Raw genomic sequence first — 14,145 nt, 5'->3', positions numbered from 1 at the left:
TTATGGAGATAGTCCTGTTTGAGGGGTTGTTTTCATTTAGTTTTGAGGTTGTGTCAGTTGTGGGGTTTTCGATTTTTTACATTTCTGATCTGACTCAGAAATAGCATATCTAGGAAATAAATGTTGACATCCTATTTTGGACAATTAGAAGAAAATTGTTGAAAAGGTACATTTTGCATTTTATACAACTATCTATTAAGTGCTCTCTTTTGTTTATAACTTTGAGATCTAAAAATGAGAAGTGCTTAAAAAGTATTTTTTCTGTATAATTTAAATATTTTTCCAGTAGAATTGCATTGCTAGGGGATATGATTTTCAAAATTTAAAAACTCATCCTAGAGAAAATAGGCATTGCTGTTGGGAAAGTCTAAATATAAGATAAATGTCCGAGTGTGTTCAGAAAAAGAAGGTTAATAAACATTGCACTAGGAGTCTAAAGGACAATTTCTGTTCTGAATTTCTGAGATATTTGTGCTGCATTAAACAGGGAAGTCATCTTACAAATTCAGATTAACCAGGTCCAAGGAGGTAGAGTTAGTGGGAGAAGTTACTAGTTTATTTTGAGAAAATTAACTGACTTCTATCAATGAAGGTACAATAGTCTTTACTATGTAAGTAACTCCTGCATTTACATTACAATACACTGAATACAGGAACATAATCTCTTCTGTATGTAGTTAGTGTTTATATGTGACAAGAAAGTAAGACATTGAAAATGTGTTTTTGAGCCATTGGACTTGTAAATACATCAGGCACAGTATCATTATCATAACTGGATTTTCCTGAATCTACTGGTTCTAAAATAAAAATCAGAGAGAAAAAAAAGCAGAAGAGTAAAGTAGGAGGTTGCTTACACACTTGTCTCATGCACTAATTTATAAATGCTTTCAAAGCACCCACACATGAAACCAGGGAATAGCTGAATGCTGCCATTGAAGTCACCTGTCAGGTAAGGATTATTTAGAGTTCAGGTAAGTAATTCAGAAACCCAAGCTGTAATATGGGTTGAATATTTTAGATCCCACAGGGCAAAACAGAAGAAATATCTGTACATGCCACATATGAATGCACAGAGTGCTTCTAAGAAGACCTTTAGCATATGTTTCTTGCATTATATTCTGTGCCATTGTATATCGTGTTCCCAGTAGCTGAGGAATAATATATATGAACTCCAGCAATTGGAGAAACTACACAGTTCCTTTTACGGACCTTTCAAGGATTATGAAAAATCTTAGGAATGCATTTATTTACACAGCATCTACCCAACAAAGGAATGGAAATTTCCAGCAGTGGCTCCCTTATAATGCTCTTTGTTTAGGAAAAGCTACCCCAAGCCACTGTATCTTGGAGACCATGTGCCCTTGTGCTTGGGCCAGATCCAGCTCCCACCACCGCCTGGGGAGGTCTCTCCCCGCTGCCCGCCCTCTCCCAGCAGTGCTGCAGCCTCCAAGGAGGGCTCTCCATGCAACAGCCCCAGCCATGACTGATCCATCCTGTCCCCATCCAACCCACAGGTGCTGGGAGAGCAGGACCGTGCCTCTGGGCAGCCTCCTGGAATGGCACAGGGATGGCATGGGACGTTGTGGGATCCCATCCACCCACATGGATTACAATTCACTTTATAAAGCGTCATATCTCAGAGCTTTATGTGGAACTGGGGGTGAAGGAGCAGCCCAGCTTCTGGGCAAGGCCCAGAACAGCTGCCAGCAGAGGTTTGAGGTGCCACCAACTAAGCTGGATCCCATCCCAGAGTAACACTGGCAGCACGGGGTACCTCTGTGCACGCTGGGCTCCAGAGCTGGCCACCCTCGTTTCAAGGATGCAGGGCATTCCCCCTCGTTTATGTTAATTAGGCAACGTATATTCCTCATGCTGCAGAGTGGGGGGTTCAGGGATTTGTGATAAATTGCCACCATTTATGAGCTTCAGCCCTAAGAAGTACAGGCTCAGGTGCACCTCTATGTGAAGATGGAGAGTGCTGGTGGGATTTGAGCACGGGCCACTGTTATGTTATTTATCTTTTTTAAAAGTGGCCAAGAGAAATTTTCATGTGAAAAATCGATGAATAAATAGAGTTCAAGAGAGCTCATATGAGTACTTCAAGTTTCTCTATAAAATTGCATTATTTGAAAAAGAGATTTTAGGAATGTGGTTTGTGTCACAGTTGAAGGCTTTTCTCTTAGAAAGATCTGTCTGGGGGCAAATTTTGAACCTTTACAATAGAGCAGAAGGGGCTGTATTAGCTAATTGCTTGTGCTGTACTGGTTCCTACGCTGGCGCGATCAGTCCTGAGGGAGTTATGCCAGGTGGGGAGAAAAGGAGACAGATTTTAGTACGTGAGGCTGCAAAAGCTCCTAAGCAGGGCAGAAACTCATACGAAATATTTTCTTGCCAACTCTCCCTCCCTTCCACTCCCCAGCAGGCATTTGGTGGCTCTTAATCTGTTTTCCTCCAGTCATTAAAGACCTGTGTCCAAAATGTGGGGGGAGAAAGACTCGGATGGCACATTGACATTTCCTGCAGGGAGAAGTATCTCCACAAGCTGGGGGCAGAAGGAGGGATGCTGTGCCCCTCCATAGCCTCTCCACCCGGAGGTAGCTCCTGGAGGGGGAGGCTGCTGTCCCAGGGAACGTGAGCCCTGCAGAGGGCACAGGATGGCACCCCTCTGGGTTCCTCCTCAGCACAGCACCACCCTGCTGTCCTTGTCGCCTCAAGGAGGTGCATGCAGGGTCTCTGTGAGACAAGGTGAGTGTCCTTGCTCTTGGAAGGGCCATGCCCTGCTGTGCCTGCACGTTCCCAAAGCAGGCGATGCTTTTTTGGGGAGATGGAGTGAGGAGAGACCCATCGCTGCAGACACCTGCCTGCTGCTGTGCCAAAACCTGCACTGCACCAAGCAACCTGCTGAGGCAACTGCCCACCTCCCAGATCCCTCTTTAAAAAGCATTAACAAGCACTCATCAGCTTAGTTTCAATTTCCAAAGCAGGATCTAACCAGAGATGTAATGTTCTGAGCAGATGGCTCTTTTTAAGGCTTACTGAGGGAATTCAGAAGCCTGTACAGCCAAAATATTGTTTCAGTTAATTTAAGTAGCAGCAGTCTTGCTGCCTCTTCACTCCTCTCTGTGCTAGCTGACATTTTCAGGGACCTGGAGAAGCTCTCTGAAAAAACCTCCATCAGCTGAATGGCAGTAAAAAATGGCTGTTCAATCCTATTCAGAAAATTAATCTGAAATTCGAAAAAAATATAGCCTACAAAAGTAATGGTCATTCCATTCTTGTTGACAGAATGAGCTTCACTGTTCTCACTTTTCTTGCCTCCATTGTATTTTATAGCTGCCCCCCTCCTCACTATCAAATGGCTTTTGTGTGTCCTCTAGTCATTTACTTCTAGATGAAATTTTCTAGTCTATATTTAATAAAAGTGGTTTCGTGCCTGTAAACCTCGAGTTAATTCTAAATGACTTAATTAAGGGCATCTGAGGATACTGAACTCTTAATATTAGTTACTTTTCATTTTTCTATATAATAACCGTGATATTCACTAGGGGGAAAAAAATGCCTGGTTGGATAGGATGTTTGTCCAGGAAGCTGCTTTTGTGCTATAAAATAAAGATCTGCTTGGCAGCAGCAAGCATGCTCTCTAGGATTCTTCCGTTCCCAATACATCATAAGACAGAGGATGGAAACCAGTGGAGAATATTCCTGATTTCTAGGACTTTCTTCTGTTTCTTTGGTTTTATTCTTTCCTACTCTAGAGGAGCATGCAGGAAGGCAACAACCACAACTAGAAGGAAACAAAAGAAAATATAAAGAAAGCAATAAAACCCCTCATGTCTGCCTTACTTTCAGGGACTTGAAACAGGCTGCTTGCTCAGTGAGAGGCAGAGACTTGAGGGAGTTTCTGGAGCTGGACCAAGCAGGATGTCCTGGCCCATCTCAGCCTAAAGGGCTGCCCCCAGTGGTTCAGGCAGCTTGGAGAGCTGGAAGAGGGAAAAATAGCTTGTCTGGTCACACAGCAAGGCAAGACCTTTATCCATGGGCTGGGAACAATAATGTCAGGCAGAGGAGAAGTGAAGAACCTTGTAGGTCCTTGTTCTTCATCTTTCCTGCCCCACTGTGGACTTGAGGGATAACAAAATCCTTCCTACCTGTTGAGCTTTAGAAAGGGCTTTTTCTGTCAGAGTTCCTGTACTGCTGGCTGAGGAGATATTTGAGGTAAAAATTAATCTCTATTTCATGTTGTTGTTGCTCTTTCTTTCTCCATCTTTTGTGTCCTTCCATCTGCTCCTAGAGGTAGAAGCCTATCTCTCACACACAGGCCTGCTTCTGGCATTACAAACTGATTTATCCTCTGAACTAACTAGCTGCTTCTCCTGTGGTGGAAGATTACACTGGTGAAAAGAAACAAAAGTTAGTCATATTTAATGTTTTCTTCTTATCAACAAAATGGCTGTAGAAACTTGCTGGTGTTGATCCTTTGCATAATTCCCCCCAAGCCCATCCTTTTCTTCAACAGATCACAGAGATCCCACTGAGCATCTCGTCTTGCCAAAAAGATATTTTTGACAAACCTTTACAGGGGTCATTTATTTTTGCCAAAGATTTTGTGTGTAAGTGTCTGTCCTTCCATAATGTCACTACAGAAAAAGGGGTGAAGGTCAAAGGGCTCATATATAACCAAGAAAGCTCTGTTTGTATAACTTGCTGCATGTGGAGTCTTCAGTTTGTCACGTGTGACTACACTAGTTATTTGGGCATTTCCCACCTACTGCAAAGATGATAAAATAAGGCCAAGACTTCTGTGTCAACATGATCTGGACGCAGGATAGGACAGAGCAGAGAGGAGGGTGAGACATTCTCTTTTTATAGCCTGAAAAATGTTTTAAGTTGATCCAGATATCATTGGACACCTCCTAGCAGCTTACTAACCTTTGGAAGTTCATCACTAAAAGGTAGAATCATGACCCAGCTCTTTTTGATGGCTCTTTGGCTACAACTTGCAGAATCAAAAAATAACTAAAGCTGCATTCAGCACCATCACAGGTGTTAGCTTATTTCCTACTCTTGACTTGCCCCAAAATATGGTTTCAACCTTCTGTTTCAAAGGAAAGTCATTCCTTTCCAGTCAGCATAATCACTCCTCCCCCAGGCACAGACCCAACTCCATTTGCTGCGACCAGGACTCTCTTCTCTTTTTGTTCACTACCTGCAAGCAAATCTAAAAGATCTTTTTAAGCCTCAAAGCAAAGATTTCCAAATTTCCTCTGCAGGGGGTCACATAAGGAATGTCTGTTTTCGTTTAATCCCAGGGGAATTATCTTCCTGAATGCATAGCTTTTTAGGGGGACCCTTTGCCATGCACCTGCTTCCTTCCCTCCTCAGAAGAGCAAATCTGCCCTTCTTCCAGAGCACAACATCCATATTTCCTTGTAGCACTTTAACATTGTGCAGTATTAGAGACAATGTTCTCAGACCCAAACAGATGGGTTTATTCCATGTATTTTTGTAGTCTCCAGAAAGTCATAAGTAGATCTTTGGGATTTATAAATGGGTGAACTACAAAGGAAATAATTAATGTTTCTTAGGTAACTGTGGAGTAAAGTTTTCTTATGTCTGCAGACTTGAGGGTGCTTCTCTATACATGTGCTCCATTTCCCCTCCTGGGAGGTACACAAGGTTTGCACTGGCCAGCTGGCACCACCCATGCTGCTCATTTCCATTTCTCCTGGCATCTGCCCACGAGTGCTGATACAGGTCACAGGGGCTGGAAGGGGACTTACCTAATTTCTTACTTGGACAATGCCTGTATTCACACACAGCTGGCACATGTCACCAGAGTGGTGGGGGAGCTCTCTGAGTCACGACATCTCCTCACAACAGAGAGAAGAGTGGCTGGTTCACTGGTCCCCCTATACCTATTTGCCCTAGGACTTAGGTGCCCACTCTCTCAGAAGGGAGTCAAGTAGGGTGAGGAGATAGCTCAGCTGCCACCCATTCCTTGCAGGGATTTGGTCTGCAGAAGGAAGTGTGGCTACCTAAACCGTTAGGAAAAGTAATGGAAGAGAAAGAAATCATCAGCAGGGCAATGTTTCCAACCCTGTGACAGCAGGGTGCTGTCTAAAGACCTCCCCTCAGGAGCTCTGAACAACAGCCACATAACCAGTGGCAGAGGTTATTTTTTTTTGCAATTCCACAGCATTAGATATATCTTAGACCTATGCTTAATTCAAAATTCAGCAGCAGGTGCTTTCTTGTCAGTATTGCAATTTCATGGAACGTGACCTTGGCTTTCTCTTCCTTTTCTTCCACTGGCCTGGGTACCCACAGTCCATGCCATGCCAAAGCCCTACCCACTCACCAGGGTCCCCTAACACCTCCAACCCTGATATCTAAATCACCTGACTTGATCCCCATGGTAAACTGCTTTAGAAAAAGTTGTCTGTCTCTACATTGTGGCCCAAGGCAGCCCATACATTGACACACACTACAAATGAGTAGAGCACTGCTGGCTATATTCCTTCATGTGATGCAAGACAATTGAGGGTTCTTTTCAACTATAGACAAGTCACAGACTTAAGGAAGTCTTTATAAATATCTTTAAGAAAGGCCTGACCGCTGTCACATGGGAGTGAAAGTTGTTGGCTACATATATAGTGAGATCTGGTAGAACAGGGCATCAAATCAAAGGCTTATTAGCAGAGGTTACCAGTAGTCAAGGTAATTAATAACAACTGCAGTGGTTCCCAAACAGAGTGAAGAGTTCTCACAACCACTGCTCATGTGTGGAGTCCCATCTGCAATTCATCAGGAAGCCAGTAGGCTTTTTGGAACTTACAGGACTTATTTGGTACTTCAAAATGTATGTACTTGCTATGCGTTAGGAAAGCCAGTCCTCTCATTCTGTACCAAAGCAGGTTATTAATATTTTCCAGTGGTCTAAGAAACAAGGATCTGCAGTAACTCTCTTAGTGAGTTTGTTACAGTCAGCAGGATGAGTGTGGGTAGAGGCACAGGTAACCACTGACAGAGCAAATGCTGAGGAAAAAGCCATCAGCATTCCCAGGTGCAGGAGTACCTCTCATTCTTTCATCTTCTCAGCCATGGGGGACCAGCTCATCTGATCACAGTCCCACATGTCCCAGAACAATTATTGCTTTACTTTAATTAACCCATGTATTTCAATCGAAGCCAGAGCTCAGAGAAGTGTATCACATAACTATGAGATGCCTTAAGTGTTCTATATCATCACAGTTCTAACCAGCTTGTTTCTCTTGCTAACTCAATGGTACATAAGGAACAAAAGATGGTGGGAGTAAAACCCCTTGTAACGTTGCATATTATATAAAAAGGTTTCAGGAGAGATGAAGAAATATGAAACTTCACTTCGCATGATCTTCTGAAAAAACATGACAAGTACCTCACCTGTGATCCTGTCCATCCCCTGTTGTAGTCCAAATGAACACAATTCTACCACCTATGATAAATTCTACCAAGAGAGCTGGCTGAGCCATTTCTTCCCCTCTTCTCCTTCCCCCGGAACACATTGATCCCCAGCTGATACAGAAATCATTGACTCTGAATCTCCTCTGTTTACCTTCTAGAAAGATAAAATGGTTCTTTCCACAAAAAAAAAAAAATAATTATAAATATATATAGATACACACACAAAATAATATATATATATATATACTCTGTTTATGAGATGGTCATAGAGATCTACCAAACTCTTAACTACTCCCAAAAGTTTCACAGAGCAAACATTCCTAGATGCTGCCATATATGGGACACACAATAAGAGGAGGTTTTCATGTTCCAGGAACCACTGCATTAATGTGTTCATCTTCTGGCCATGGCAAGTAACAGACCAACACTGAAACTCTGTTTTCTACTTGATACATGTAATTTCTTACAGGTAAAGCAGAACTTAAGGATGACATAAAGATAGGGCAAGAGCTGTGTCCAAGATGTGGCAACACATGACTAGAATTTTCTTATAAGTTGTCAGAAAGCCCTCAATTATATGTTGAACTTTGTTAGATCTGAGTTAGGTTTGGAGGCAGCTACGTTTATCCAAAGGGAGGTTCATAAGGTGCGAGCAAAAGCTTTGCCAAATTGATGTCTTACAAAGTTTGGTTCTAAATCTCTTTGGTCTCTCCACAGTCACCTGGAAACTTACTGCATTAGGTATTCCTAATGCATAACTTGAGTTGCCTCATTTGTTGTTGTTTTCTTTTTTTTTATTCAGCTCCTGACCTGTGAAAATTACTGTTCTTTGTCAACTCTGCCTTATCACTTCCCTTGCCTGCAGGCTGAATCTTTGTATCACTTGGGGCTGACCATGCTCATTTCTCTTTTTTCCAATATTATAATTTTTTAATGTTCCTTTTTGGAATTTAAATACATAAATTAATTAATTAAAACAACCTAGCAACTTTCTATAATGTTCATTCCCTTCCAGCTATTTTCTGTATATACCAAAAGCCCTTTCCCTTCCATTCTCAAAGCACTTTAGGGCATATTGAAATTCAAAGCAGAGCTGTTAAGGCCTTAACTCAGCATGGCTGGCATCTTGCATAAGTAGCTGTTATGTTTTTAAAGATGTTACTAGTGTTTTAACAGAGCATTAAATGTCATTGTGGATTTATTGCATTCAAGTACTGTGTGGTTCCTGAGGGATGCAGCAAATTGCACAGTCCTGGTCCTGCATCATTCAGCTTGGAGAAGGTGGCCTGCTACAAGGGGTGGAGATGGGCAAGTGACAGTTTGGTGGGCTCTGTGGGCAGCTCCAATGGCTAGGCAGAGAGAAGAGGAGCTGGCTGGGTCTGCCACCTTTCTGTTGCTCTGCTCTCACAGACCTATCCAGAAGGAAACACCTTTGAGTCTTTCCTCACTTGTCAATCACTGGGAAGGACACTTAGCTAGTCTGCATGATGATCCAAATGGGTTGCCTGTTCACCTTCCTTCCTTATGTCCTCCCTGACAGGGACACACAACCATCAGGCTGAGGGAAGCCAAAGGTTGTGCAAACACACACCCCTCTGCAGTGCTGTGCTGCCTTCACAGCTGTGCAGCTGAGGCCAGCCCAAGCACTGGCACAGCCCGCAGACCCTGTGCGTGGGTGAGCGCCAAAGCCACCCTGTTCCTCACCGGGCTTCGCCCTCAGCACATTTGCTGTGTTGCTGCAGGGAAGACAGCACTAGGCAAGGACAGGCGTTGCTGAGCAGAGAGACAGCATCTCTGGCCCACAGAGCCACAGTTGTCCTCCATTTCCCCCACGTCTCAACCCAGCCGAGTTACTTGCACCATGCATTGTCACCCAAAGGCTGTACCCACCAGCTGTGGCTCTGCCCCTCAGCTGCTTCTTCTCCCCACTCCTCCATCAGCCTTTACCTGGGGGGCCTGTCACTTCCCAGGGCAGGTCTGGCATGTCTGGCTCACCTGATGGCAGGATCCTTTTGCAGCTTTCTGAAAAGGCTTCCAATGAATGATTCATATGGTTCCATGGTGAGCAAGAGCCACAGCCACCAAGTGCAATGGATGCAAACCCCAGCTTCACACCACACACCCACCTCCCATTCACCCTGCCAGCTGCCTTAAGAACAGACCTTTGGTCCCACAGTTGAACTACTGGAAGTCTAAGTACAGGCTGGAAGCTTGAGATTATTGAGAAAATTAGCCCAAAAGAAAATTTAGATCTATGACTAAATTAATCCCCAGATTAACACTATCAAAGCAAATGGTGTTTATAGAGTGTCTTGTTTTCTTTATATTCATGAGAGAGAAAATCAAAAGAATGCTAAAGGCAAATTTCATCTAGCAGAATTGGAAAAGAGAGCATGGGGACAAAGCTGTAATTACTGGTATTTCCTATCTGTTGAAACCTGTGGGTGGAAAGAGAGGCAGTGAATGGAGTATATTGAATGGCATTAAAATCGGTTTCTTTTTCTGGACTTTAGCTCAACGCTGCAAATTAGCAGGGAGAAAATAAGCCTCAGAGTGAGCAGGCAGAGAAGCCAACTTCTTCATGTTACTCTTTGCTGTTGGAAAGAAAAAGCATTTTTTTCCTTCAAGAATTCAAATTCCTAGCAACCCAAACTACAGCTGCATGCTGACAAGAAGAGAACGTACGGCAGACCTCAAGTGGTTCGGTGTTCGTGTGTCCACACACACACTATTACCCTGGTTTCCTATCTAAACATGTTGTTTTAAAGAAGAGAGGACAGGCAAGCTGTTGAATTAACTCACACTTTCAAAAAAGACATTCAGACTGAGATTGATCACACTCCAACTTGGGCACCTGCAGAGGGACCTGGCTTCAGAACATCTTGTGTACAGTCAGTGAGAGGGAGAAGACCCTCCCTGTTGTCATTCTGGACCACCAGAGATCAGAATTGGCATTGCTAGGTGCCCATCCCTTCCTGCAAACTATTGCAGGTACTTAGGATCACTGTGCTCCTAAGTCAGCCATTTCACAGAACTAGGAAGGATGATCCCAGACCTTAACATATCTCTACTTATCACTTTTATCTTTGAAGCAAGAGCTATCATTTGACTGAATGCCTGCAGAAGGTTAGGCACAATTAAAACATGTTTTTCTTCCAGTGAAAAAAATATATATTACAGTTTGAGATCACTGTGTAGACCTGAATTATTCTAAAGTACCATTTCATAAAATGTTTACTTAGTTCCCTTTATTTCACAAGTTAATAAATGGAATCGTTCGAGGCTGCGTTTTTTCTGTAAAGGTGTAAGAGTGTAAATTAAAATAGCTGAGATGTAGCTAAGATGAAAAGTGGTGCATCATAATTAATAATGATACTGGTAATAATAATATTGTTGTTGTTGGGGTAATGTAGGGTTGATTGGTTGCTCTGTAAACGAGAAATTTTATTTGAAGCACCTACCACTGAGTATCTCTCCATTCCATTATTCTCCAAACCCACCTAAAATACTGCAAGCTATAGTGGGAAATCCTATTTAGAATAAAATAATAGTTTTAGCTGTGAGGGGTTTAATGGCCTTAATACAGTCTGTTCTCACATGGAACAATATTGATTCATATTAGGTTACTATTTAAGGTGGATTTTTGTCTTAACTGATCTAGAATGCAATTTAGTGTCCAACACTGCTTCAGTCAAGCTAGATACTTCACTGGAGCAACACATTCCCCAAACATTTTTGTGAATGGGTTATATTTTCACTTTACTTATATTAGTCCTCTATCTAGTGATTGCCAAGCCTTAAATGAAAAGCAGAAAGCAATAAACAGCCTGTTCTGCTCTGCTCTGCACCTCTCTCCCTGGGCATGCACAGCCACACATGCCACTCTCAAACCTCAGGCCAGCCTGTGATCCCGTATCGATTGCAGCAGGACATTAAAAGGGTGTGCAGAGCTTCGCAGAGATGCCTCACGTAACACCAGGGCCAGGCCTTCCATTCTGAATCCTTCAGGGAAGGGCCTGCATCTTTGTGTTTTTCAGTCAAAGTACTGTCAGAATTACAAATAAGATTTTTTCATTTTTTTCTCTGTCTGCTGAGCTTTGGCAAGTCTTGGTGTAAAGTGTTTTATCTTCAAAATCCTACCTCAGCAACACATATGTGGATTAAAGCATCCAGAGAAACAAGTCAGGTTTGGCCCTATTTTGACACGTGTCTTCTGTTTAAGATTTAACCATGATTCATAGTTAATTATGTTAAACTTGCCACTATTGGTACCAACACAAAATCCCCAGAAATACAAAGTGACTTCTGAAACCTGCCCTGGATCTTGGATCGCCACCACTGAGGCACATTGGCTAGTTCTGCATCTGCTCAGGGAAATTCCCTGTTTGCAGTGCTCAGGTGGGCTCCAAAGCAGATTTGGGCAATATTACCACACCAGCCACTTGCTTTTTCATCTTGCAGCCCAGCCCCTGCCTCCAAGCACAGGCCCAGCCTATCTTCAGCACCACAGGCCTGATGGAGAGGTGCAAGAGCACAACCTCCACACACACCCAAGTCAGGGAAACCTCCTTCCACTCCCCAGAAATGCCTACCACTGTTTCCTGATGAAGACAACACTTCTGGCTCTGCCCTCCAGCCACAGTTTGGGCCAGCCCTGGCACTGGAGGGGGATGCTGGATGTGGGGAGCAGAGCTGCCCCCCCCCAGCACAGTGACTGCCAGCCCCCCCGGCCCGCCATACACAGCCTCACTACTCTTGGCCCTCCGTGTTTGCCAGCTGGAGAGGCTGAAACAGGCAGGCTGCACACAGGGCTTCTCTATTTTTGCCTCCTTTCTGGAGCACCCACTGCAGTTCTTTGAATGCGTTTGCCCCCGTCTCGCTTACTTTGCCTCCTCAAACTCATTCAGGATTCCTGTGGGAGCTGCTGTTTCTTGGCGAGTGGATGTGATTGTAAAGAACAAGATGAGCCAACTACAATTTCCAGAGGTCCGCTCAGGAAGTTTATATTCTCTCTTTTCCAGGGAGCGTTTACTTTCCAGGGGAGCATGATCGACATGCCATTACTGAAGCAGGCACAGAACATTGTTACGCTTGCCACAGCCATCAAGGAAAAATGAGCTGGTAAATGAAGCTCTCACCATGGGGGCCCAGGAGCTGTTTTAAAAGATGACTATAATACTTGGGTTGGGGGGGGGAGAAAGGGGGGGAAAAAATAATAATAAAATTAAAGACATCAAGCTTAAGCAGAAATTCGTTTCCATTTTGCAGACCTGTCATAGTTTGCTTGCCAGGGTGGCTAATTAGTAAAAGTGTTCCCGACTGGAACCACTGCTCCCTCCCGCAGGGCCCGCGGACCCAGTCACGTCACCAGCTCCGTGACATCACGGGAGCCACGGCAAAGGCAGGATCATGACTTCACGGGAGGAGGAAGGCAAAGCATAAGCCGTGAGCTCTGTTGGTTGGAAGAGCAGATGGAAACTGAGTCAGTCGCTTCTATTTGTATCTACGCTTCTTCCTGCCCTGGTGCAGAACTCCTGCCCACCTGGACACGTTCCTGTGTGATGTGCTCTGGGTGACCCTGCTCTGGCAGGGGGGTTGGACTAGATGATCTTTCGAGGTCCCTTCCAACCCCTAAGATTCTATGATTCTATGATAAAGGGCAAAGCCTCAAATAATCACTCACTGGTCGAAATAATCGTGGTGAAAATCATTACCCTGTGCAGGCTTCGCATCTACCCCCCCCTCCCCCTTCTGTAAATGTACAACAGCCATTAAAAATACTGCTCTCACAATGCAGGACTCTTGACTTTCTTCTTTTTTTTAAGCATTCCCCATTCAGAGCGTTTCCTCCTGGAAACGTCCAGCCCGGGGAAGGGTTGGGCGGCAATAAACTTGTAGTTTTTTGGAGACACAATGCAGCAGAACTTGTGCATATGGTCTCGAGTCAGATTTACATCACATTAGGGATACGGCTACAGGTCATGTGGGCCGTGTGGTTAACGGGCTTAGTAAAGCTGTTTTGAAGAGGTTAACCCAGCTTGTAGTAAGGGTAAATAAACATAACAACCAGGCATTGTCCTCTATTCAGCATGTACTCTTATATGGAGGGCTAAAGGGTATTGAAGCTGCAGAGGATCAACTTGTGGTTGCCAGAGGACTCCAATGAAGTTTGAAACACCAACAATCAGAGATTTTGTTTCTGTTCCTCATTAAATCATGAGCTTTTGTGCTCAGACTATGAACGACTGTTCTTTAAGAAATTAACAGAATGGGAAGTTTTAAACTATGCACCAACCTTTTCATGACCTACACAGCAGCAACGCTGCTGCACTTAGACAAACACCGCGGGGAAGGCTGTTCTGTTTATTTAAATTTGTAAATAGAAAACAGTTGTTTTTTAGTTTCATTTTTCACCGCCTCCATGGCCGTTTTACTGACGGTGCCACAGCGGCTTATTCCTCCCATCTGCTCGCTTAGTGTGTCCCCCCCTCCCACCTCCACCTCCACCTCGTCTCCGCGCAGCGATTTTAAACATTTGGGGTTATTTTTGGTTTAATTAAGGGGAGAGGAAGGAAGGAAGGAAGGAAGGAAGGGGGAGAGTAAAACAGAACAACAACAAAACAAAACCAACAAACAAAAAATCCCACCAGATACATCGAGAAAAACCCGCGTGGAAAAGGAACCGCGGGGACAGCACGGGGG

General features: G+C 43.9%; 1 protein-coding gene across 1 annotated transcript in view; it reads left to right on the top strand.

The window, feature by feature from the left end:
* CLYBL (citrate lyase beta like) overlaps positions 1-12,560 on the top strand; it is a 195,805-nt gene extending 183,245 nt beyond the window's left edge. The window contains exon 8 of the mRNA XM_010006342.1: positions 12,465-12,560. Within this exon, the coding sequence (XP_010004644.1) occupies positions 12,465-12,560 (96 nt within the window). The remainder of the gene's footprint in view (positions 1-12,464) is intronic.
* Positions 12,561-14,145: the final 1,585 nt, after the last annotated feature.

Source organism: Chaetura pelagica, unplaced genomic scaffold (assembly GCF_000747805.2).
Source record: "Chaetura pelagica isolate M959 unplaced genomic scaffold, ChaPel_1.0 scaffold29, whole genome shotgun sequence".
NCBI lineage: Eukaryota > Metazoa > Chordata > Aves > Apodiformes > Apodidae > Chaetura > Chaetura pelagica.
The sequence above is the reverse complement of the archived record's forward strand: the minus strand, read 5'-3'. Positions and strand labels throughout refer to the sequence as shown.